Here is a 27,508-nt window from a genome sequence, read left to right as displayed (position 1 = left end):
AAACACACAAATAAATTATAAGCAAAAAAGTTACACATCCAATTCAAAGAAGACCCCCAAAATAAAACATCATGCAAATCATCCAGTATAAAAAAGCTCTTACCTCATTCCCTGCACATTGTATCATCACTTGGGACATATATATAACAGATCCCAGTGTCTTAATGTCGTCGCCTTCCCAGCCCCGTATAGCCTCATTTAAAATTTGCAGTTCCAATTCTTTTCTTTTTCTCACTTCTTGACATTGTGCCTGCAAACAAAATACATAGTGTGTCATACTTTGGAAAAATACTTCAATTTCACAATATTATATTTAGTTGTACAAAATTCAGTAGAAAATAGCAACTTCTATTGGCACTTAAAAAAAAAAATTTAAAAAAAATGAAAAAATGAACACAGATCAGAAGTTGAAATGCATCTCATGCCATCTTCGGATGGACACATTAGCATCTTCTTGACAAGACACCCTCGAAGCCTGCAGGATGGGAGTCTATTCATTTACACAACTCTAAGACGTGGAATAAACAAAGTTCTACTTTCTTCCCTTGTAACCAACTAGTGACAACGTTTTACTCCCAGAAAGTTGTTTTTTTTGTGTTTCTCTTTTTCCCCCATGGTTTTGCAATTGAGTTTGGGGTCCATGCTTCCTATAAATATCAAATAATACAATGTATTGCTGTCTACCCAGTCTGATTCCCACTAGTTTTCTATGTACAAAATGCATTATAGCAGGTCTGTGAATGAAACCAAATTAAATCTCTTCTTTTTCTTTTAGCCCCATTTACTGATTTTCTCTTGTGTGTGTTACCAAATGCAGTCTGTATCATAAATACAAACCAGTCAACACCAATAAATATACATTATATTAATACATATTATACACACAAAAAAAATATATAAATCACACACACGCGAATACACACACGCAAGCCTTACCGAAAGGTTCTTGAAAGCAGTCATTGACTTTTGTATATCGGGCCTATCTGGATGATAATCCTGTATAAAAAAAGAGTGATAATCCGGTTAGAAGCTGACCGCCCTGACTTTGGCTATGATTAACTAGATAGAATAGTGCAGCATCCTATGCTATTCCCATCATGAAAAACCATCAGAAATCTAACCATGTGAACAGAGCCCAAAAGGGTGCAAATCTTTTATTACAGCTGTTCAGTCATGAAATACATTCAAAGTAGTAACTAGATTTGGGAGAAAAAAAGGACCACAGTAGTAAAAATTACACACGGCCTTGCAGCTTTATTTTTACACTTGCGTAATTCATCTCAACAGATGTTACAGTAATAGTAAATATGACTATGAAATCAATTCATTACACTACAATAAAAAAAAAGAAAAGAAAAAGAAGAAAGGTGGGCAAAATATCAAATGACAGAAATGTATGTCAATATGTATGAGAAAGTCCAAGAACAGAGAATACATGCAGCACAAAGACTCTGTCTCTGTGACTACCAAAAGAGGTAAATCTTTGTTATTCAATTACAAAACCAATATGAAAACCATAGATAGAAAAATAAAAAAATGCGTAAAACCTCACGTATTGTGCTGTCAACACAAGTCTGGACTCTGAATAAGGTCAAATACGGGAACTCACGTACTAGTGGATAAAGGTTATGCACAACAGAGATGGTGTTCAAAATAATAGCAGAAGACCCCTATACAAGAAACTATATAATTCAAGCTAAAAACGAGAAATAATCCGGCATCAAAAACAAAAAATGTGAGGGTGTGAGGAAGAAATACAAATCTATCAGGCTGTGTGCCCACGATGCGGATTTAATGCGCTTCCGCGGCGGTATTTCTGCTGCGAAAACGCATTAAAACGCTTGTTAAGTTGTCTGCCATGTTTCCCAATGACCATCCGCATGTGCCGTGCACATGCTGCGGAAATTTCCACTGCAGATTATCATTGCGACAAAATCCACAGCACTACCAATTATTGTGCGTAATCGCGGCAAAAATCGCCACCATTGACTTGCATTGAACCGCGTAACATCCACATGTATACATGTATGCATGCGGATGTTATGCGGTTCATGGTACCTGGGTCTGGAGAAGAGGAGACTCCTCCAGAACTGGGTACCATTAGTGAAAAAGAATTAAAGGTAAAAAAAACTAACAAAAAAAAAAAAACACCTCTCCAGTGGCGTCCGCTGCGTCCAGCGGTGTTCTGAAAGGACCTGCGCTGACGTCATTTAGTCATGTGATCGTCACGCAAACGCTGACACCAGTGGTTGCGTGACCTGTCAGCTGACTAAATGAAGTCACCGCAGGTCCTTTCAGAACACCGCGGGACGCTGATGACAGAGGATGCCACCGGAGAGGAGACCGGGGGCCACCGGAGAGGTAAGTATAATGTTTTTTTTTTGTGTTTTTTTACGTTTTAATTACTATTGATGCGGCATAAGTTGGTCACACAATATAAATCCATGCCGCCGGTTGCATGGATTTATATTGTGTGACCAACTTGTCAAGCACTTTCCAAGTGATGCTCAAAATCACTGGAAAAAACGCATGCAAAAGCGCTTAAAAAAACACTTCTCCCTGGCAGAAATAAACGCATGTAAAATCCGCATGCATTTTTTCTGCCAGGGAGAGACAGAAATGCTTAGGAAAAACCAGCATCAATTCAGCATCGTGAGCACATAGCCTTAAACACGTGTGTGTCATGTGTGTGGAAACATCTGCTATTATACTGAACACCATCCCGGTCATGGATGACATTTAAAAAGATATTGACGTCTTGGGAGGAAATTTTTAATTTATTTTTATTTAAAAAGTACAGTATGTACTTTTGGCTAAAAAAATAGAATTAAAAACCCTCCTGTAAGAATGAGCTCAATAGCTGATTGTAAATTAACCCATTCTACGGTCTGTAATAGTGCAACATAGAAGCTGCAGAGGCAAACAGTGCAACATTTTTAATGAAGCCCATTTGCAAAAATGATTTTTAGCCAGGAAATACTTTCATTTATAAAATAAAAATTACCCCGTAAGTGCAAATAACACCTTTCACTCATCCCAAAAGCCATTTTTAACACTCTTTACATGAAAGAATCTAATTGCTGAATTACCCATTTTGGCTGATGCCTGCCCTTTGGCTTCAGTAACATCCTGTGACACTTCATGCTTCCAACTTTTAGTGCACTGGATCTGAAAGAATGTATGAGCTCAGTGTGCCAGGGACGTCTGCCCATACCAACACCTCATTTCAATAGTTCAGGAATGGTGGGGCAATGCCAAAGCCCATTTCAGAAAATCCTGTAAACTTTTCACTATCAGCACACTATTCGCAAGGTCTGCTAAAGCTATGATTTTCTATGTAACTAGCAAATCAAAGAAAGACAAAAACATATTGCTGCCTGCTCTATTAGGTTTACAAAAAAATTAGAAAAAGGGAATTAATATAGTCACATAATATAACAAGTTAAAATATGTCATAACATAATGGTTAATAGGGCACCGATCTCTGAAATCCAGAACAATTCACTTTCTTCGTGCAAAACTTTACTCCCAATGGGTGGATAAAGTGCTCCTCTGTGTAGGGCAACACTGCTGCAATTAATACCCAGGCCCCTTCAAGAATCAGTGGTAACCATGGCAGTCACAGCCCCAAAATCAGCACGTGCTAGCCTTACTAAAGAGCTAACAATCATATACTAAGGTTGGAACCCCCCGTAATCATAATTTATATAATCTACTTTATACTAACAAACACCCCTACTATGACCAGAGCTGAATAATAAATGATGGACAACATATTTCAACCAATAAAACCTCCCCACAGACATGAACATTCGACTAAGCCAAACGTGCATTTCTGGAGATGGGGAAAAACAGAAGCAGCGTCTTGGTGGAAACAATAGAACCAGAAAGGAAATATCCATCTGTCTAAGTAATCCCCAGAGGGACCTGCAACCACAGACTTTAGACTGTTGGCAGATCCCAGAGAAATCAGAGGGACTCAAGGACACATTTAATATTTATTACCAACTTTAATCTGTATCAGAATAAAACATGGAGATCATAAACATATTTTCTCAGTCAATAAAGAGATGTGTTACAAGGGTGAAAGAGTTCTGTTCATTTCCATGGAAAGAGGAAGAGGCCAACAACCCTTTTAAGACACTTATAGCTATCCTGATCTAAGATTGCCACTTAACTGCCACTGGAGGAGCTGATGGCAGGGGCACTCAGAGGAATATTTGTATATTTTGTAGAAAAATCTTAACAATTGACAACTTTACCGCATTACATTGTACATCTCTACGTCATGTGCTGCATTTATGTTCATGCTTTTCCCTACTGAAAAAGAAGCATTATCCAATTCTTTGCTGTGCTAAAGAGATGCTCTGGGATTTTACTACAGAAGACCCATACCTAGGATAGGTCACCATTATCAGATTGGTGGGGGTCTGACTCCCAGTAACATCCCCTCCCATCAGCTGCTTGAAGGAGCCATGGTAGTCTCTTCATTGTGTAGCAGGCATAGTGCTGCACTTTTTATGGTGGTTGTGCCTGGTTTTGCAGGCTGGTCTAATTAACATGGGTGAAACTGAGCAGGCGAAAGCTTCCGTACCATGCACGGTCAATGCAAAACAGATAAAGTAAACAATGAAGAAATCGCAGCGCCGTGGCCCCTTTATCCAGCTGCTGCGTCAGCGTGCCGAAAGTTTGATCCCTACAGATTTCATATTGAGGACTAAATCTAAAAAAGTAAGTCATTAATAGTGGAGTCCTTAAATCTGTATAAGCATATTCAAACAATTATTACTTGGTAATCAAGATTTGCACCAGGGCTGTGGAGTCAGTAAGTCAAACCTCCGACTCCTCAAATTCCCTGACATCCGACTTCTCAACTCCACAGCAAAGCCTCACTACGGAGAATGCACATAAATTGCAGCACATAGTCATCCCAACTAAAAGCCTAGATCCTTAGGACCAGAAACAGAACAGACATTTATAGGACATTTCATAACTTTCCCAAATTCTTATGAAAATATTTACAGCACATCCTGCATTGTACGAATAATCCCAATTTATTATATATTTTAGGAGTCTGTCCATTTTATACCAACTCAGACTCAACCAAAATGGACACTGATTCTACAATCCTGATTTCCACTGCATATTACCAATAAGACTTTCCATACCTCCATATGTCTTTCCAGCTCTTTTAGTAAAGTTGGGTACTTGTCCAGGCGCATGAATGGTTTACTAAGACCTGTCGTTAGCACAAGAATACCAGGGCTACTGGCACCTTTCATCTCCATAAATTCACCAAGTTCTTCACTGTAGAACAGGGATAGAAAAAGCTGGACTTTACTTTATGTTTGCTTACATAAAGCAATTAAGTTATAACAAAATGTTAAATACTTCCTTTAGATTTAAGTTGAAAAAATAAAATAAAAATGGTGCTACATGCATCAGGCCTCGTGTCTCCACTTTGTTAGCACCTGCATTCATTCCCTGAAGCAGAACCATGAATTTACCATTAATGCATGATCCATCACATAACCGGTAGCACCCAACATACCCCCACAGACTAATAGGGTTCAACTGTGATTATGGTGTCCATCATCTTATAGACAAAACAGAGTAACACTCTGCACCTTTTCTTCAGGAAATTGTAGAGGAATCTGCGACGGAGCCATCAGTGCAGAAGTGAAAAGAGCCTTAATAATAGTAAGAATGTAAATGGAAGACTGGCACCAACTCTTAACCTTACACATATTCTTCTCTTCTTTGTTCCATTTATATGGTTTCTGGAAAAAGTATTCTTCATAAACTTATAAAAATAAACCTACCTATCAATGACCTATGGGCGAATTCAGACCATGTATGAACCATGATATACGGACAGCCGGCGGCGTCTTCCATCCCGGACAGTCTCAAAGGCATAGATGAGGCTGTCGAGTTCAAGTCGGGAGACCCAAGGACAGTCCATACATTGCAGATAGTACACAGACCGAATTCAAGGATGTCTAGTTTTGGCTTAAGAGTGATACATATGAAAACTACATTGTACAGAAGGCACTTTGGCCAATATATATTAGGTAGTAATAACAATGTTACATAACTATGGCAGTAAATATTTAGAGAGAGAAAAAAACAATGCCAGGTCTGCAGGCTCAATGCTTTTATAGAATACCTCCATAAGGAAATCTGAATTCTGCTGGACTGTAAAGTGGAAGGCGAAAAAGAAAGCATGAATAGCTGAAAGGAGTAATTCTAGATTCCCTGGCGTTTCACTATGCCACAGTGCCTCTGTTATCTATGAAAAGTGGCAGCAAAATTATAACAATTCTCTGATCCCAGCTGCACTAACAGGACAAAACATTCTTTCATGAGGTTTGTTCGAATGCTTGTAAGCTCAGCATAGACCATGTCCTCTGTGCTCAGCTTACATGCATTGCAAGCTAGATATACAAAAGAAACACAAAACACACAGTGAACAGTAACCCACCTACATGGCAGCGACAAGACAATGCCACAGCATTAAAGAGCAAATACGAGCTCGGTGCCATCTCAGACAACCCAGAGCAAAGATACCAGTAATGTTAAGCCTTAAGAACAAATACATAAGCCCCGGCTATGGACAATGGAAAAGCCAAGCTTGCATAATGCCTTAAAATGTTAAACCATGACCCATTAACTCACTTAAAAAAGATCAAAATGCAATCAAGTATGGTATATTAAAAAAGTAAATATGGCACTGTATTTTACCGTATCACTTCATGTTTGAATTCCCCCAGACCGGAAACAGAAGAGGTAGATCCAACACTGAATCAATACTTTTTACCATACCCTGGTATGCCTCATTGGTATGAATAGCTAAAATTTCTCCAAAAATCTGATTTTCCACTTCCCCATCTTGTTTTGGAATCTGACTTACAGAAACACATAACACTGATGTGCATTCGATAAGAATAAAACTTAAATGCAATTATAAAAGCAGGGTCTCAGCAGGGGTGGAAAGAGAACATCTGCTTTACCAGGTGCTGAGGCAGAACTGGCTAAAAGGCAGATTCATCTAAAGCTGCACTTACACTTCGGAGGTGGATTTCTGCTTGTAGTAGATGGAGCAGGAACTTTCCGCACTGACCGGCCTTAGGATGGCACACAGACACCGCATTGTAGTGCGAGCACAAGCGCACTGTGGTGCCCCAGACTAGGATCTGTACGTCTTCTGTTCTGATAGAAGGCTGGGGCTCCTTTCTCTGTACGCTGATGGGAGGATGACATCACCTCCCCTGCATACAGCCAGGCTATGGGAAGGCAGTGTGCAGGAGACACAAAGAATTCGCTGCCTGGGTTATCCATGCTCCAGTTACTCTGCAGATACCCAGAGCTCTCACCAGACACTTACTCTGAACAAACATAGCTTGCACTTAAGCGTATTATCTGCTTCACTTCTTGGCTCCATAGGGATAGCCTTTTTTAAGATGGTTTGCACAGTCATCACTACAATACAAAACCAGGCTCACACTCCTGGTCATGGCGCAAAAAAAAACAAAAACTGTAATTTGTGACTAGAAGATTTGGCATTTGCCGGTCTTCCTTTACGATATATGAAGCAAAAACCCCAATACAGAGATGTATTTAACCCCTAGAACCATTCACCAAGGTTAATCACTAGAGGAATGGCTTGAAATGACAGTGTCGTCACATCAGTGAACCAATTTTCATTGAAGATTATTGCACCTTTTTTTTTTCCTACATAAAACGCAATATATATATATATATATATGTTAATGATATCCCTTTATTTATTAAAAGGGATATTGCCAATATCAGAATAGTGGTTCATTTTGTTCTAAATCTAAAATCATTAAATCTTTATATGTACACATTTAAAAATAAATATAAAAGCACCATTCCTGATTATTCACTTTCCCATATGCCTCATTCCTTCTCGGTGTTTAGCCTTTGTTGCTAATGGACACGTCCTTCAGTAGTTTTTCACTCACAGGTCGAGCACGCTCAGTTCCTCCTGCCTTTACTCTTATACAATAACGGTCTCTTCCTGTATTCACAACAAGCAAGGGGGACAATGTGGTCCTGATTCATTAACACTGGAATTGTACACAACAGCAATCACTTCCTCCAGATATTAATTACATCCAATGGATGGGGTCAGTGAAGTGACCGCTGATTGTTGTGTCACACAATCCCTGCAGCCAATGTCACACGAGCCCCAGGAGAACCAGTGCCGACACTGCTGCAACGATGCTGTCACTGGAGGCGAGAACAGGTGTCACAACCCCTTTAAGTAGGTTACTGACTGATACATTGTAGTGCACAATGCACATGTGTAAAATCACAGCAACCTAAACCTCAAGAGAAGGAATGAAGTGTAAACCAAAAAAAAAATCATCATTTCACCAATGTAAGGGTGTGGTCTTTGAAATTAACAAGAACATATAAAGCAAGAATAAAATTTTGAACTACTGGAGTTTTAATGGGTAGCGTTTTCCTTCAGTATGTCTGTTGCAACACACTGATTGTAAGGTAAACACACTGATAAATCTGCTTTCTATAACTGGCTTAGACAGACTTGAGTTTATTGGTAAAATCTGTGTCCTCACCTGTGCTGTGTAAGGACGTTAACTGCTGAAGGATGGTTGGCACAATATGCCATATATAGACTCTTCATTTGGTTCATTAGGCTCATAAAACAACCGCCAACTCGTTGTTGTCCCTCTGGTAATCTAAGAAAGTGAAAAATCACATTGTTAGGTCAGTTTTCACATCAGTGTTTCTGTCTGTACTCTGACCACAATGCATGGATTGACTGCAGTTCTCCCGATGCAGACTCGACAGCCTCATACATGCCAATGGGACCCAGTGCATCAGTAATACAGAAATCAGCCTTAAAATCCAAACAAGCAGTTATGGAAACCAGTTACAAGTTTTCTCAGCTTAAGGAAAACTTCTCTTAATTTCATTTTTACTCGGCAGATTATTTCCAAATTAAAGAAAAAGTTATTGCGTGTTTACATACACACAAACTGATCCAGTAACTTTAATATCCAGACTTGATTGATTTTTTAGGAAAGCCAGGGAGGCTAGGGTTAAATTCTAGCACTACAGGTCCTAATAAGGTGTACCTGGATAGCTATGACTAGAACCAGGCCAGGTGTTCACTGATCAGTCAGCTGGGGGAAGCTGAGCAGAGTGGGTGGTGTTGGAGCTGGAGAGAGACAAGCCAGAGTCTCTGAGAAAAGACTGCACAGGCCCTGTGCTATGGACGATAGTTGTTTTGTGTGACCAAACTGACTAGCTCAGTCATGTCTGTATTGTTTAGCTAGCGCCTGTACAAGACTAGAGATTTATATTTATGGTTTTGTTTTCACTACTGTGCAACCAGTGGAAATAAACATTATTCTGTTTTTTGACATAAAAACCATGTGGCTTCTTGTTCCAAGCAGCTACCTGAGAATGTCAACCCCTACAATATATAAATATATATGCATATACAGCTCTGGCAAAAATTAAGAGACCACTGAACAGTTTTCTAGTGGAAAGTATGGAAAGACTGGTGGAAAGCATGCCAAGACGCATGAAAGCTGTGATTAAAAATCATGGTTAGGCTGTGTGCCCAATATGCGTTTAAGTGTTTCCGCAGCGGCAATTCCGCCGCAGAAACGCTTAAAGAACGCTTGGTAGAATGTCTGCCATGTTCCCCAATGATCCGCACCACTACCAATTATTTTGCGGAATCACTAAGTTTTCGCCACCATTGACTTGCATAGAATCGCTTAATATCCGCATGATTACATGTGCACATGCGGATATTAAGCGATTCAATGTGCCCGACACACCGGACGCACCGGAGGAGACCGGGGGGCCATCGGATGGTGAGTATAAGGTTTATTTTTTACCATTCTTTTACTATAACTTGGTCACACTACATAAATCCATGCCGGTTGCATGGATTTATATAGTGTGACCAAGTTGTCAAGCACTTTCCAAGTGATGCTAAAATCGCTTGGAAAAGCGCTTGTCAACCCGCATGTGAAATCGCATGTGAAAAACGCTTCACATCAGCTTGTCCCTGGCAGGAAAAACGCATGTACAATCCGCATGTGTTTTTTTTCCGCAAGGGAGATGCAGAAACGCTCAGGACAAATCCGGAGCATTTCTGCATCGTGGGCACATAACCTTTGTCCACCAATTATTGATTTCTGAACTGTTCCCAAGTTAAAACATGAGTAATTTGAGGTCCGAAAGCACTGTTTCTTTTTTAGTATTTTGACATTTGCTGCAAATAAATACAACATTTTTAGCTTTGAATTTCGGAGACATGTTGGCAGTAGTTTATATAATAAAACAACAATGTACATTTTACTCAAAAATATACCTATAAAGAGAAAAATCAGAGAAACTAAAAATTTTGCAGCAGTCTCTTAATTTTTGCCAGAGCTGCATATTATTAGCACACACCCTGTAGTATTATTAGCTTATACAGAAAAGTGGGAACAACCCAAGTATCTAAGCCGTGATGCATGGTATTAAGAAACCTATTCAGATATCAATAAATGACTGTTGCTAAACAAAACAAAAAAAAGCAATACTTTAACGCAGATCAAGGGAAAACATATTTTACAATTAGCAGGGTTACGTGCTTATACTAGTCAGATATGCTGAATATTGCATCACTTACTTTGTACAATCCTCCAATGTCTGCACCAAAAGCTGTTGGAAAGCACAAATCTCCTCCAGGTTCCCCATTAAATAAGAAATACTAGTGAGATTCAACCTTCAAAAGAAAACGTACACACAGAAAAGTTACAATGGCTTGTCATATAGAACAAATACCAATTAAAGCTATAGTCAATTATCCAAAACAACATCGGATAGATCACAAAGAATTGCTACTGAGCATGTCACAAGTAGAGCTACCAGTGTACATTTCTTGATGGTCACCTTTTATGGCACAGCTATTCAGCACGAAAATTGGTTTGTTTAAGCCTTTTTTAAAGCACCACTCCAGCATTTTTTTCAGCACTGGAGTGGTGCTTCTAATCTAAGCTCCATGCCCCTAATCTTATACTTACCCACCGACATCTTCATCTTTTATCAACGCCATCATATTGTGACTGCAACTTCTGACTAAGTAGAAGTCAGAAGTAACAGTCACAAGCTGTCAATGTCAGTCTATGACAGCCAGAACAAGGTTCTCATAGACTTACATTGGAAAGTGACCTCCGACTCATTCCAGTAAACACTGGAGCGATCCAGCAGGTCACAACCTGCTGAAGACCGACCAGAGCAGGGCTAATAGAAGGTGAAGACGGCGGCTGGCAAGTTTAAGATTAGAGGCAGGGAACTTACATTAGTGGCACCACTCCAGCGCGGCAATAAAAAATAAAAAAACACTGGAGTCGTGCTTTAACTGGCTATACTGGAAAGTGAGCGACGAGAATGCCAGGAACCAAACACTGGCAGCACTGGAATGTATATATACCATGAGAATTTCATTTTAGTTTTTTAAACTGTAAACTGTTCCCTTACTCAACCCCACATGTACAGGAAATACAGTATTAATTGGTAGCCAGTTAAAAGAAGACCTATCAGGTCAAGTGTACAGCATTTGCTCTTATTTTACTATTACTGCTAGAGTATTTTTTCTTTTTTTCTTTTTTAAAATCTGCAATAATAGTTCAAGAGATATAGACCTTTTTATTTAGTGTGACAAATATGCCTTATTTCAAGTCTTTGCAAGGGGGCATTGAGCACAGGGCTATCACGAAAAGCAGCCTAAAGACACACCCAGAAGATCCTGTGTGCCATGCCCCCTTGGTAAAGACCTTAAAAATTATCATTAGATAAAATGGAACTGTATAGAGGAATTTAAAAAATCATGGGAGTAGCAGGATTAAAATAAGAGTAAAAACTGGCCACTTTGCATCCAAGTGAAGGTTCCTCTTTAAATGTAATATATGGAGGGCAAATATGTGTCAGACAAGGGGCTTCTAAACAAGACTTTCCTCTTTATTTGAGCCATGTTCCATATTAGAACATATGAATATAGAATATCCAGATGGCACGACCCCCCTAAAAACAGTTTCTTTATTTAATTAAAAAAAAAAAAACCAACATAGAATGTGTAACCTTACTTTTCACTAGTTTGTAAATGACGAAGATAATTTGCTAATAAATTCTGGATCTCTTTGAAGTATTCATTTTCCGTTTCTAAAATATTTTGTAGCACCTGCACAAAAGAAGAAAAAAAAAAGGTATTATTTCTATAGTCCTTAATTATTGTGAGCCAAAAGTCATCATTTTTATACATGTGATAAATTGCCATCATTACTCTAAATGAAGGGGCAGCGTTTCTTCTTGCGGAGAGTGACATGCCAATGTGAGGAGGCTTTTAAGCCTTGTAATGCTCCTCTGGGAAGTGAAGTATGCAACTTGTCTCTTCAGAGAGGAAAGGGACTCTAGTGCCTCCAATTGGAAGTAGCAAACCTAAAAGTCACTATCCACTCTAACGAGCCTTGCCATATGACTTCGGATAAAAGCCAAATCAGAATCTCAATTTGCAGACACTGTTTCAGGGTATTGCCCCTCGTCAGTGCAAAGTATGAGATCTGATTTGGCTAGGTGAGAGGCTTAAGACTGGAATCTAAGGGGTAAAGTTTCTCCTTGTGGAGAGTGACATCTCAGGCCTGTCATGTCAGTGTGAGGAGACTTATATACGCCATGCATGTTCTTCTGGGAAATTAAATATGCAAATTGCCTTTTCGGAGAGGAAGAGGACTAGAACTCTAGCACCACCTATTGGGAGTAGCAATCCTAAAAGTCAAGTCGACCCTTTAACGAGCCTTATCACATGACTTAGGATAGGCTTTTATCCCAAGTCATATGGCAAGGCTCAAAGGGTTGATATTGACATTTAGGATTGCTACTTTCAATAGGTAGCACGAGAGTTCTAGTCCTCTTCCTCTCTGAACAGGCAATTTGCATAATGTAAATGAAGCTACACATGCCAGTAACTTATTAATATACTAACTTGGCAGTGATAACCAGTTAGTAAAGTTATTATATTGCCAGCTCAATGATCTACTAAGCTTTAGTAAGTGTACAATGGGCATCATCACTAAATATACATACATATATACATATACACAGTACAGACCAAAAGTTTGGACACACCAAGTCTATCACCACATAATCTGGCCATAGAGGCCTGAAATCCTCTTTTCCACTGTTCGTAATCCAAATTTACCATATTTTTTTACATTTAATAGCACAGCCTATAACCTAACAGTAGCAAGTCTATACACCAAGGCTTTCAGTATTCATTGTGCACAGCTCGGACAGAAAGGCTTGAGGTTTCATTCTGCGGCTACATTACAGCCTGTTTGCTAGCCTTCAATGCTTCCATTCATTTCAAAGTACACAGAGAGGAATAAGGACACTTTTTGTTGAATTTTGCAAGTTCATTCACTGCCCAGGACCTAATTGTTGACCTCCGCAGCCAAGTGGCTCAATTTTACCGCATCCATGAGTGTCATAAATGCAGTAATGCAGTCAGCTGGCCATGGCCAAGAAAATATGGGCTACTAGGTTGAAAACTCAGAAGGGGCAGTGCAAAAAAAAAAAAAAAAGTGACAAAACACATGGTTTCAGTCAATGAAGTAAATACCCCTCTAAAAGACAATCAGTATATAGTGGTACATGATTAAGAAACAGTGAAGCAATTATTCATGTGAAGCAGGAAACACTCATTCTATAAAAATATACTTAAATAGGAGAGAGAAGTCACTAAGGAGAATTTCTAATAGACATGAATATATTATTTTTTATAACCCAACGCCACAAACCAGAATTAATTACCGTATAAGCCTTATTAAACAAGACAGGAAGCAGTGCATTGTACAACCCTGAAATAAAAGCAGTGCTAGTGGAAGCTGAGCACAAGTCACCTCTCCTGCGCCCCTCTTCAGCCAGATCCCCCTGCGTGGGCGGCAAGTACTGGGAAAGCTCATTGAAGACCCCATGACACAGCAAGCGAGTTTTCGTTAGCCTTCCCATCCCACCGATGCTCTGGAGGAATTGATGAGCATTAAACAGAGCCTTGCTGTTAAAGAACAGGATAAATAGTCCATGCCAAGTAAGCGATGAATGGTGAAGACATTACAGCTAGGAGACATCCCAGTGTACAGAGGGGAGGGGGATTCTCCAGACAACTCACGGTATTTTCACAGAAAACTTCAGCAAACAGGAGAGACGCAAGCGGAAAAGAAGTCTTTTCATAGCAATATCCACATCCAAGAGATATTTATCCTCACAGTATAATGAGGAGTCTACAGTTGTGGACTAACAGTCAGCGAGCTAAGCATGCCAAATCTTTAGCTGCATACATCGGCACACCTGGCTTCTTGTCAAATTGGCTCATATGAGAAGACCAATATAATTTAGTACCCATAAAATTTGGGGGGTCCTGTTGGAAATTTTGCATTGGGTCCACACGCTTCAAGTTACCCCACTGGCTGCACTGAAAAATGCATAATTGTGCTATGAAATTATCTAGATCAGGGATAACCAACCCATGGTTCGCAAGCAGACAAGTGAAAGTCGTCTGTACTACACAGCGAACAAGGAGGAACTATGAAAAAGCTCTACTGGCGCTGCAGCTCCCTCCTCCTCCTTACAGATGTGGTCACCTGACTGCCCCTTGCAGCTGCCTCCTCCTCCTCCTTGCTGGCGATGTCATGGGACTCTCCCCTGCAGATTCCTCCTTCTCCTTGCTGATGAAGTGACTCAACTCTCCCCTGCAGCTCCCTCCTACTCTTTACTGGCGACATAATAGGACTCTTCTTTTCTTCTTTTACTTTTTTTTCCCACCCCAAAAGACTTCAGTTTGTTTTTAAATTGAACTGTACAGATTGTGGATGGCATTGATGGAAAGTTCTGAAATTATTCTTCTTGGTATTTTTTTTTTTTTTTACATGACAAAAATCTGGCATTTTAAAAGAAATCTGTAGACTTTTTATATCCACTATATGATATACAATGTCCCACAACTATGACACCAAGCATAAAAGGCTTGTCCCCCACTTGGGGAGCAGTGAAATACTAGTGCTACCTTACACTGTACTAATATAAGAGTGTGCATGTCATGCTCATTTTGGTGATATAACCACTTTTATAAATATAATAGGTTTCCAAGATTAGGAAAAAGGGTTCCCTTTTTTTTTTTTCTTCAAAAACCAGCACTATTTTAGTACATTTGCTTTATCTGGTATACACAGCTCATGATGCACAGCACATGGACTAAACTGGTGCAGTTTCTATAAAAAGAAAAAGGGAGAGAAAAATAAAAACACTTTTTTTTGGTAATCCTGGTAGCTTTTTCAAGCCAATTTCAGTTGAGCATATTTCACACTCCGCATATGCACCGCAATGCAATAGGTGTCCTGACCCAAAAGAACACCCACACGCCAAGGACATACTAACAGGAGAATTTAGATTGTGAACCAATTGGGACGGTATTCGATTCGATTACCGTATTATATTATAGAATGTTGTTCGAGATGGTATTTTAGAACGGACTATGGTTCTCAAAGTAAGAATGTTTGGGGACCACTGAGTCACATAGGTTTTCTTAATACCGTTCACTCACATGCATTGGAAAACCAAAAATTAAAAAAAAAAAAAAAAGTCAGTACAGATTTTTGATTATGCCACACAATTACAAAAAAAAGGGACAAAAAAACAAGCTGTGACATTCCAGTACATTCTTGTGTGTCTTGTTATTTTTCTTATCCAAAATATTTGCTAACCCAAAATCAAGTCCTATTGTTACTGGATTATACATATTTCACATCCTGAACCCTCCGCCAAATAAATGTAACTTGAGCTACATACATTATAAGAAAGGGTGGGACAGTATCCATGAGGTTTACAATGTGAGGCTGTAATATACGATGGCTCTTAGAAAGCAGCGAGAAATAGATAATTGTTATTCTTTGTATAGAAAAGCTGTAATTTTACTAAATATATGCCTGATCCTAAAAGAAGATCCATCTGGCATGCAAAAGTAATATTAATGTTTTGGAGGCGCTGTGGAATATGATGGTGCTGAGTAAGTATAATAAATACATTTATGTCCACCCATTCTCACATGATATGCAGCAGATGGGCATTAACAGTCGTAAACTGAACTAGAAGTCAATAAGACGAGAAAACTGATATCCACGGGAGAAGAACCCTGGTCATACCATACAGTGGATAACCTCTATATACAGCGGCATGCCTGACTCTAGATCAATATATTACGTTTTATGTCTAGATTTTAACATATGGATACAGAGTGAAGATATTATCTTTGAGACACCAAGAAGGGGTACGGTCAAGGATAGGAAAGTGATAAAAGGGTTGTCCACTACCACACAACTCCTATGTAAAAGGTCCAAAGAGGTTTTAAAAAAAAAAAAAAAACCCACAGCTATACCCACCTCCCAGACATGCACCGCTCCTCCATATTCAGCTCAGAATCCCCCACGGGACTCATGGAGTCAACATCTGTCGAGAGTCACATGGCTGAAGCAGCTTATCAGCCTTTACATCTTGGCAGTGCCGCTTGGACACAATGTGGATGCTGCAGCCAATGAGTAGCCATTGCTTGGCTGCAGCTCTCACGTGATACCCCCGCCAGATGTTGATGCCAGTACCTGCCTGGGCCCAGCGGTGAACAATCCCTTTAAAAAATCATTATTTCCTGAACATAAAATATTTCAAACCACAAGAGGGCAGCATTGTCATAATGACCACATATGGCTGTAAAATTTCTACGTGATCAGGATTAATTAATACATTGCAATCCTGATCTATTTTACACTATGCAAGCCACGGCAGACTGACATTTCTTGACCTGCAGCCATTATAGGGAAACTGCATCTCTGCTAAAACTACTTTCTTTGCAATGTGCAGTATAGGAAAAAAATATATTAAAAACGCAGATTTATCACACTGTGTTTGCAAGAATTCTGGGAAAAAGTATTTAAAATGATGCAATTTATTTGCACAACTCAGCATTTTATGCCGTCCTGGCCAGCTATGCCCATTTTTTAAAAAGTAGGTGGCTCTTCGCCAGGATATGCCATGGACGAGCGCATCATAAATTTATATCACAAAAATCATGTCAATTATGACAAAATAAAAACGCAGATGTGTGAGATCTGGAGTTATCTATGCTCATTGGGAACCTGTGCATATGTTTCCATTGCTTTTCCCAGCAAGTAAAGGACAGCATGCAGCAGTATTGTCGAGACAAAAACCACTGAAACCTACACCCCAAATACTTAACTCCTAAAAACGCCAAAATTGAACAAGGAGGTTGTGATACGGCCAAAAGTGTAATGCTTTTCAGAACAGGTATATCTAACTGGCAAAGATACAGTAATGTATATACATTTGTAATAAGTCATCCACATCTATAGTGCACACTCACCACATTATAGTAGCTTTTGTTGATTGCAGAAGTCTCAAAACCTTTTGGAGGGCTTTTCAGTGTTGTAGACTTCGGAGATACTGGCTTTTCTGAAGAATAGAAGAAATAGCAGGATGGCTCCACTTAATAATGGTAGTAGATAAGACAGGTAAGAGAAGGTCCGGTGTTTTATGTCATTACTATCCTCATGGCAGTCTAGAAAATGTAGATCGACCCTCACAAAGAGGATTATGGGTAACCTACGACTAAAGATGTACAGCTAGTATTGTACAATGTTATCTTCTTAACATAAATCTATATGCCAATGCCACAACTACACAAACTTTGGATCAGTTTTCTTCTCTACAAAGTGTATAAACCACAGACTTTGGAGTAAAACACACAATGACAGGATCAATGCACTGTGTGGGCTAGACAATCATTAACCATTTTATGTGACTAAATATTATCATCTTCCAGTTACCAAGTAGAAAAAAAATCTTTATGCCTCTAGAAGATGGAAAAAGATTAATAAACCTACAGTCAGCCCTGCTCTCAGCCTTTAAAGGCCCCTGAGGGAGTATAGAGGAACTTTTCTTCTTGTTGCCAACCCCTTTAACCATCAGGAAGTTTGTGTGCCCACCGACTCACATGGTATTCTACGCACACGCAACAATCGAAGGAACGATCGTACAATGCACATGGAAGTGCAGTCGGCCTGACCAAACAGACTAATAAAGGCCATTGCCAATGGCCAGTATAATTACACCCTAAAAGCCAAGAGGTTTATAGTACAACTGTATGGAGAAGACCCCACCTATATAAATTTATAACTAAAGGCCAAACAAGATTATATGGAAAAAAGGGGGCAAAGGAACATGTTTTAAAGAAGCACTCCCACAACATTTTTATTGTTTAACCGGTTCCCGACCGCCCACTGTAGATAAACGTCCGCGCTGCCTGGGCTCTGTGCAGCGCCGACGTTTAAAAACGGTGGGTGGTCTCGCAGTGCTCAGGACCCCCAGGGTCCTGCAAGCACTGCGATTCCGGTGCAGAGCGTTCGCTCTGACAGGGTACATCATCGGGACCTGATTAGATCAGGTCCCAGTGATGTTAACCCTTTGCTGTCTTCTATATGCTGCGATCTATAGGGATCGCGGCATATAGGAGACAGCAGGAAGAGAGGGGGTCGTCTTACTTACCTCCGAAGACCTCCGTTTCGTTTGAGGACCTGGGGTTGCTATGGCAGCTGGAGGTCACATGACAGCCTCCAGCTCTGCCATATATGGTGTCCTTCCTGTCTGGCTTCAGCCTGTATGTAGCTGATGCCAGACAGGAAACTGACTGAAACAGTCAGTGAAGATCTCATGTAATGTAATATATGTCTATTACATTACATGAGATCAGTGATCAGAAAAATAAAAATTAATCTCCCATACAGGGACTAAGTAAAAATTAAAAAAAAAAGTAAAAAAAAAGTTTTTAAACTATTAAAAAAAAAAATGCACAAAATAAATAAAAATAAATAAAATATTAAACCAATAAATCCGTATATTATTACAAAACCAAAAAAAGTACACATATTTGGTATCGCCGCGTCCGAAACAACCCGAGCTATAAAACTGTCACACTAATTAACTCCTTCTGTGCACACCGTAATAAAAATAAATAAAAAACGGAGCAAAAAAATATGCTTTTTCACATCGCCAAACAAAAAGTGGAAAAAAATGCGATCAAAAAGCAGAATAAAAATAAAAATGGTACCACTGAAAACTTCATCTTGTTCCGCAAAAAAAAGCCGCCATACAGCTCCATCAGCCGAAAAATAAAAAAGTTATAGCGCTCAGAATAAAGCAATGCAAAAAAAATATTTTTTTTCTATAAAATTGTTTTATTGTGTAAAAGCGCCAAAACATAAAAAAAATACAGTAAGTGTAGTATCGCTGTAAACGTACTGACCCGAAGAATAACGCTGCCTGATCACTTTTACCACACGCAGAACGGCATAAAAAAAACCTCAAAAAACAATTCCTGAAGTGTTTGTTTTTGTTAACTTTACCTCCCAAAAAACGGAATAGAAAGCGATCAAAAAATGTCACGTACCCAAAAATGGTTCCAATAAAAATGTCAACTCGTCCTGCAAAAAACAAGCCGTCACATGACTATCGGCCGAAATATGGAAAAATTATAGCTCTCAAAATATGGTGATGCAAAAACTAGATTTTGCAAAAAAAGCGTATTTTAGTGTGTGACAGCTGTCAGTCATAAAAACCCGATATAAATCTGGTATCTCTGTAATCGCACCGACCCGAAGAATAAAGTAATCTAATCAGTTATATCACACTAGGAACGGCATAAAAAATAAATAAAACAAATATTATTCACCAGCTACTGATTTGTTTATTATGTCTCCCAAAGATCCCAGTAAGGCTCTGCTCACATTTATCCTGTGCTCTGCGCTGAGCACTTACACCAGAGTTTCCGTGTAAATCTCTGAAATACGTGATTCAGCCAGAACCCATGATGGAAGATTCCCTGTAATGAGGCAGATATAGGCCACTGTGGACGCCGTCTAGCCTGGGATCCCACGGTGTCATTTGTTTTAGGCGTGCATAAAAGTGCGGTTGGCCACAGTTTTGTGCACTTCTGAAAAAAAGGACACCACTAAACAGAGGCCAGACGGAGTCCAGAGTAACTCTGCTGCCTCATTACAGTGAATGGATCCGGCAGGGGTTTCATCTGAATTACATCACTTGGAAATTTAGATGGAAACCCCGATGTAAGTGCTCAGCCTAGAGCGCCGGATAAATGTTACGTAAAATGTTCCCAATAAAAGCTTCAACTCAGTCCTCAAAAAAAGCAAGTCCCCACTCAGGTCCATCATCTGTTAAAAATATAAGGGACTTCCAAGTTACTGGTAGCAGAAAGGCTCTGGAAAAGCAAAATGGTCCTTGCCCCCCAAAAGAAATTCAGAAAATTTTGTGCTCCCAAATCCAAATGCCTATTCTACAATAATTTGTTCTCCAATTGTCAAATAGCACTCCTTCGCCCTCAAATCTCACCGTATGGCTAAGTGGTACGATACAGCCACATATGGGGTATTAACACTTTTAGAAGAAATTGTGTGACACATTTCGGCACCATTTTTACCCATTGCCCTGTGTGAAAATGTAAAATCTGAGGGTAAAACATTTTTTTGTGGTAAAAATATAATTATGCTTTTTTCACTGCCCAATGGTATAAATTTAAAAATTAAAAAATGCTCACTACTTCCCTAGATGAATTCCTTGAGAGGTGTAGTTTACAAAATGGGGTCACTTGTGGGGGTTTCTGCTGTTTTGGCATGTCAGCGACTCTTCAAATGTGACATGGTGTCTGCTGCCTATCCCAGCCAACATAGCGCTCCTTTCTCTTCCGAACACCAAAGCAGTGGTTTTCCCCCACATATGGGGTATCGGCGTACTCAGGAGAAATTGTACAACATGGTGCAATTTATCCTGTTACCCTTATGATAATACAAAATTAGGGAATGAAAAACATTTTTTGAGGGAAAAACGTGAAAATTTTATTTTTACAGCTCAATATTATAAACTTCTGTGAAGCACCTTGGGGTTCAAGGTGCTCACTACACATCTAGATAAGTTCCCTAAGGGGTCTAGTTTCCAAAATGGTGTCACTTGTGGGGGGTTTCCACTGTTTAGGCACATCAGGAGCTCTCCAAACGCAACATAGCGTCTGCTAATTATTCAGACAAATTTTACATTCAAAAAGTCTAATGGCGCTCCTTCCCTTCCGAACCCTGCCATGCGCCCAAACAGTGGTTTTCCCTCACATATGGGGTATCAGCACGCTCAAGAGAAATTGCACAAAAAAATTTGGGGTCCATTTTTTCATGTTACCCCTGTGAAAATAAAAAAAATTGGGTCTAAAGTAACATTTTTGTGAAAAAAGTTAAATGTTAATTTTTTTCTTCCACATTCCAAAAATTCCTGTGAAGCACCTGAAGGGTTAATAAAGTTCTTGAATGTGGTTTTGAGCACCTTGAGGGGTGCAGTTTTTAGAATGGTGTCACTTTTGGGTATTTTCTGTCATAAAGACCCCTCAAAGTGACTTCAAATATGATGTGGTCCCTAAAAAAATGTTTTTGTAAATTTTGTTGGAAAAATGAGAAATCGCTGGTCAACTTTTAACCCTTATAGCTCCCTAACAAAAAAAAATTTTGTTATGTATTAACTCTTTTGTGTGACATATCTCTCTGATTTAAGGGCATGAAAATTCAAAGTTTGAAAATTGCAAAATTTTCAAAATTTTCGCCAAATTTCCAATTTTTTCACAAATAAACGCAAGTTATATCGAAGAAATTTTACCACTATCATGAAGTACAATATGTCACGAAAAAACAATCTCAGAATCAGGGGAATACGTTGAAGCGTTCCAGAGTAATTACTTCATAAAGTGACAGTGGTCAGAATTGAAAAAATTGGCCCGGTCACGAAGGCAAAAACAGGCTCTGGCGCGAAGTGGTTAAATGTGTGAATCTAATGTAGTGTGAGTGTGTTATTAATATACTCACCTACCGCCACTCTCTCCAGTGTCCAGCGCCATTCTTCTGCCCTTCTGAGTGACATCACAGCTCTGCGTGACCTGGAAGTGACTTTTACAATGCAGGCTCAGGAGCATCAAAACGAGGCTCCATAAGCTTGAATTGCAACAGCGACTTCTGACTCATGCATAGTGTGTAGAGCAGGCAGGTCTCATTTGTGGTGACATCACTGAGAAGAGGAGCAGAACGGCACTGGACACCGGAGAGAGTGGCTGGTAGGAGATTATATTAAGGCTATGTGCCCACGATGCAGAAATGAAGCAGAAAAGTTCTGCAGCATTTCTGCATCTCCCTGGCAGAAAAAAACGCATGCAGATTGTGCATGCGTTTTTCCTGCAGAATACATGCGGATCCACATGCGAGTTCACATGCGTTTCCGCATGCAGATTGACAAGCACTTTCCAGGCGATAGCATCACTTGGAAAGTGCTTGACAACTAGGTCACACTGTATAAATCCATGCAAACAGCATGGATTTATACAGTGTGAACCGTAAAAATTAAAACAAATAAAGCTATACTCACTCCCGAGGCCCCGGCGTGGCTGCAGCGCTGCTTCCTGGCTGGTTCCCGGCTGCCGGCATATCGCGAGACAGAGCGGTGAAGGGCCTGCGGTCACATGACTGTGACGTCACCGAAGGTCCTTCAGCGCTGCTGGCATTCAGAGAGAAGACGCCGGACAGGTGAATATAAACTTTATTTGTTATTTTATTCTTTTTTTACAGGTACAATGGTACCCAGGTCTGGATGAGAGTCTCCTCTCCTCCAGAACTGGGTACCATCCGCACATAGAGACGCATAGAAGCCGCTTGTAAAAATGTACAGTCGCGGTTTCTGTGCATCTCAATGCAAGTCAATGGCGGGAGTTCCACTGCACTTCCGCAAAATTAAATGACATGCTGCGGATTTTTGTATGCAGCATAAACGCTGCGGAAAAATCCGCAGCATGTGCATAGAACATGCGGAATCCCTTGGGGACCATGGGGTGCGGCTTACCTAGCGTTTCACAAGCGTTTCCGCTGCGGAAATTCCGCAGCATAAACGCTTGAAAAACGCTACGTGGGCACACAGCCTAACACACTCACACTGGTGAGTTCTCCTTCAATGGAAGTCTTCATACAGAGGCTGGACAGTCATCTGTCTGAGATGGTTTAGCGAATCCTGCATTGAGCAGGGGGTTGGACACGATGACCCTGGAGGTCCCTTCCAACTCTCCCATGCTATCATTCTACATTACAAGCATGTGCGCACACATTTAAACAATAAAAATGTAAGTGGGAGTGCTTCTTTCACTACACTGGAAACCAGGGCCAGTTCCAGGTTTTTGTGGCCCCCATATAACGCTCCATACAGGATACTGGCCCCCATATAACGTTCCATGCAGGCTGTACCCCCACATAATGCCCCACGCAGGCTGTTCCCCCCCCACATAATGCCCCACGCAGGCTGTTCCCCCCCACACAATGCCCCACGCAGGCTGTTCCCCCCCACATAATGCCCCACGCAGGCTGTTCCCCCCCACATAATGCCCCACGCAGGCTGTCACCCCACCCCCTTATAATGCCCCATGTAGGATGTCACCCCCCCCCTTATAATGCCCCATGCAGGATGTCACCCCCCCCCCCTTATAATGCCCCATGCAGAATGTCACACACACACCCCTCCCTTATAATGCCCCATGCAGGATGTCACACACACCCCTCCCTTATAATGCCCCATGAAGGATGTCACCGCCCCCACTTATAATGCCCCATGCAGGATGTCACAACCCCCTCGCTTATAATGCCCCTGCAGGATGTCACACCCCCCCCTTATAATGCCTCATGCAGGATGTCACACACCCCCCCCCCTTATAATGCCCCATGCAGGATGTCACCCGCCCCCCCCCTTATAATGCCCCATGAAGGATGTCACCCCCCCCTTATAATACCCCATGCAGGATGTCACACACACCCCACCTTATAATGCCCCATGCAGGATGTCACCCCCCCCCTTATAATGCCCCACGCAGGATGTCACACACCCCCCTTATAATGCCCCATGCAGGATGTCACCCCCCCCCTCCATTATAATGCCCCATGAAGGATGTAACACACACACCCCTGCCTTATAATGCCCCATGCAGGAAATCACCCCCCCTCCATTATAATGCCCCATGCAGGATGTCACACCCCCCCTACTTATAATTCCCCATGCAGGATGTCACCCCCCCCTTATAATGCCCCATGCAGGATGTCACCCCCCCCCTTATAATGCCCCATGCAGGATGTCACCCCCCCCTTATAATGCCCCATGCAGGATGTCACAACCCCCTCGCTTATAATGCCCCTGCAGGATGTCACACGCCACCCCCCCCTTATAATGCCCCACGCAGGATGTCACACACCCCCCTTATAATGCCCCATGCAGGATGTCACACCCCCCCCTCCATTATAATGCCCCATGCAGGATGTCACCCCCCCCTTATAATGCCCCATGCAGGATGTCACAACCCCCTCGCTTATAATGCCCCTGCAGGATGTCACACGCCCCCCCCCCTTATAATGCCCCACGCAGGATGTCACACACCCCCCTTATAATGCCCCATGCAGAATGTCACACCCCCCCTCCATTATAATGCCCCATGAAGGATGTCACACACACCCCTGCCTTATAATGCCCCATGCAGGATGTGACCCCCCCCCTCCATTATAATGCCCCATGCAGGATGTCACCCCCCCCCCGCTTATAATGCCCCATGCAGGATGTCACAACCCCCTCGCTTATAATGCCCCTGCAGGATGTCACACCCCCTTATAATGCCTCATGCAGGATGGCACACGCCCCCCCCTTTAATGCCCCATGCAGGATGTCACACCCCCCCCTTATAATACCCCATGCAGGATGTCACACACCCCCCTTATAATACCCCATGCAGGATGTCACACACACCCCACCTTATAATGCCCCATGCAGGATGTCACACCCCCCCTTATAATGCCCCATGCAGGATGTCACACGCCCCCCCCCCTTATAATGCCCCACGCAGGATTTCACACCCCCCCTCCATTATAATGCCCCATGAAGGATGTCACCCCCCCCCTCCATTATAATGCCCCATGCAGGATGTCACCCCCCCCTCCATTATAATGCCCCATTCAGGATGTCACCCCCCCCTCCATTATAATGCCCCATGCAGGATGTCACCCCCCCCCCCACTTATAATGCCCCATACAGGATGTCACACCACCCCACCCCCCCTCCCTTATAATGCCCCATGCAGGATGTCACACCACCCCACCTCCCCCACCATATAATGCCCCACGCCTCCATACAATATAAAAAGAAAAAATCAAATACTCACCTCTCTTCTCCTCACCTGCTGCCGCTGCTCCGGACTCCTCACGCGCACCGGCATCTTCCCGCTCTGGCTGTGACTGCTCAGGAGAGAGCACGGTGTAAAGACGTCACCGCGCCCTCTGACCTGAGACGTCACAGTGCAGCAGCCGCGGAAGAGACAGAAGCTGCTGCGGAGGCACGGGGAGAGGTAAGTATTGCGCCGGGTGCCGGGGCCCTGAGCAAGCGGCGGGAAGTGGGTGCTGGCAACGCTCTCCCCCGCTCACGGGTCCTATAGCGCGGCGGGGTGATCGACGGCGAGTGCCCCCCCCCCGCCTGCTCAGGGCCCCGGCACTTGCCCCGGGTGCTGACGCCGGCCCTGCTGGAAACATACATGTTTTTTCCCCTAATCCAGGTGTTTATGGTGTTTGAAAAAAGATAAGGAAAAAAATATTTCTAAAGCCTCATTCACACGTCCATGTTTAAACATGTACGTGAAAAAATGGTACCGGTGTCGGTGTGTCCTCAATGTTCGTTTTAACCATCAGTGTATGGTCAGGGTGTTCATTTTTACCATAAACTTGTAATGGCCCTTTGCATCAGTGATACCGGCAAAAAATTGACATGTCTCTGAGTTTTGCAAGGACACATGGCTCATAAAAAAACACGGACATGGGAATAGCATCATAGATAATAATGGGTACATTTAGCATCAATGAAAAAATTCAGATAGAACATGTGCATGCAACACGGAAATCTGAATGAGACCTTAGTGGTGAGTGGCATTTTGGAGGGGCACTATAAGGTGCAGGAGAGGCTACAGACTATGCCCTGTGCAAAAGCATGCATGCTACTGGTAATGTGCATAGCAATAGCCTTACGTACATTGTCAATGAAGGCACCAAAGCAGACACTCTAAAAGCGCAACTGCTGATATAAAATGGATCATTACATTTGGTTACTAAAGAAGAAATTTGGCTGATGGTATAACACGATATAAAATGAATTATGTAACTGACCAAATAAGAAGCTATATTACTAGTGACATTTACTTATATTTAAAAGGGTATCATAAAGGTCAGACTTTGTGTTACTTCTTTTCAGAACATTTTGGCACCATCAGTAATTTGGTGTGTAATAATTACCCACAAGGACACCACTTCTACAGAGTCATATAAAGTCAGGAAAAGCTGGTAATACAGAGGCAACTAGAAGGATATACATATGGCAGAATCACTGCTACTGATACCAGTTTACTGCCCTTAGGAGGAGATAGTCTCAAAAGCACAGGCAGGAGGTCCTCAAGGTTTGGCCCCAAGCTACTGATTGCCACTAAGTTGACTGACACTTTTCCTATACTACCCACAAACTAATAACATGAATGTGACCCCTTTTTACGGAAAATTTTAAGTAGCATTTTAAGCAAGTAAGATGCCACCTTAGACTATTCGCTTAGAAGTGTATATCTATTTGTATATTATAACTGGAGAACTCATACAAAATGAGGCTAAGACAAGAGATACCTACCAGAAGACTTGATTTCTCTGACATAATTGCTCGGGAACCATCCTGTCTTGCCACTATGTGTTCCCTCCCACCAGCCGCCTTCTTCCAGCCGTGTAACATGGATTATATCACCCTTGCAGAAAGACAGTTCATCTTCATTGGTTTGTTGAAAATTAAACTTTGCCCTCACCATAATGTGATGGTTACTGTTATCGGTCATGTCCTAAAACAGAAGATAAAATAATCAGTGAAAATATTCATTGTCCTTAAATTAAAATGTTTATTTTTCCACTGCCTTCATATTATTGACAGGACAAAGTAACTCAAAATTTCATCTCAGAGACTAGTGATTGCTGCTCCCAAGTAGAGTACCAGCTGTAACTCAAGAACTGTCATGTGATAGATTGTATTCACAAATGTGAGGACTTTTAGGATTTGTTCACACTTATGTTGCACATTCCTTCATATTTCACAAGAAATACAATGCTGTCAAACAAAGGACACCTTGGTCGATCCAATAAGTCAATGGGGTCCATCAGCCTCAAGGGTGTGTGCTGTGTGACAAGTATAGCTTAGCAATGTGACTTCCACCATGAATACCACAGTGCAAGAGTGAAAAAAGCATCTG

The 27,508-nt window shown here is 41.4% G+C and overlaps 1 protein-coding gene across 4 annotated transcripts in view; it reads right to left on the bottom strand.

The window, feature by feature from the left end:
* Window positions 1-27,508, bottom strand: part of ARHGEF7 (Rho guanine nucleotide exchange factor 7) — a 118,726-nt gene that overhangs the window by 38,515 nt on the left and 52,703 nt on the right. For 3 of the 4 annotated variants that reach the window (XM_073664377.1, XM_073664378.1, XM_073664379.1), the window contains exons 5-12: window positions 26,902-27,103; window positions 17,480-17,568; window positions 12,138-12,232; window positions 10,682-10,777; window positions 8,604-8,726; window positions 5,169-5,307; window positions 937-996; window positions 104-250 (exon numbers count right to left, since the gene is read on the bottom strand). In XM_073664377.1, the coding sequence (XP_073520478.1) occupies window positions 104-250; window positions 937-996; window positions 5,169-5,307; window positions 8,604-8,726; window positions 10,682-10,777; window positions 12,138-12,232; window positions 17,480-17,568; window positions 26,902-27,103 (951 nt within the window). Of the gene's footprint in view, window positions 1-103; window positions 251-936; window positions 997-5,168; window positions 5,308-8,603; window positions 8,727-10,681; window positions 10,778-12,137; window positions 12,233-13,949; window positions 14,067-17,479; window positions 17,569-26,901; window positions 27,104-27,508 lie in introns of those variants that run through there. The other variant, XM_073664380.1, reaches the window with a different exon arrangement.

This window comes from Phyllobates terribilis, unplaced genomic scaffold, assembly GCF_046119375.1.
Source record: "Phyllobates terribilis strain yellow unplaced genomic scaffold, ASM4611937v1 Scaffold_2__4_contigs__length_985480577, whole genome shotgun sequence".
NCBI lineage: Eukaryota > Metazoa > Chordata > Amphibia > Anura > Dendrobatidae > Phyllobates > Phyllobates terribilis.
Note: the sequence above shows the minus strand (reverse complement) of the source record. Positions and strands in the feature narration are given on the sequence as shown.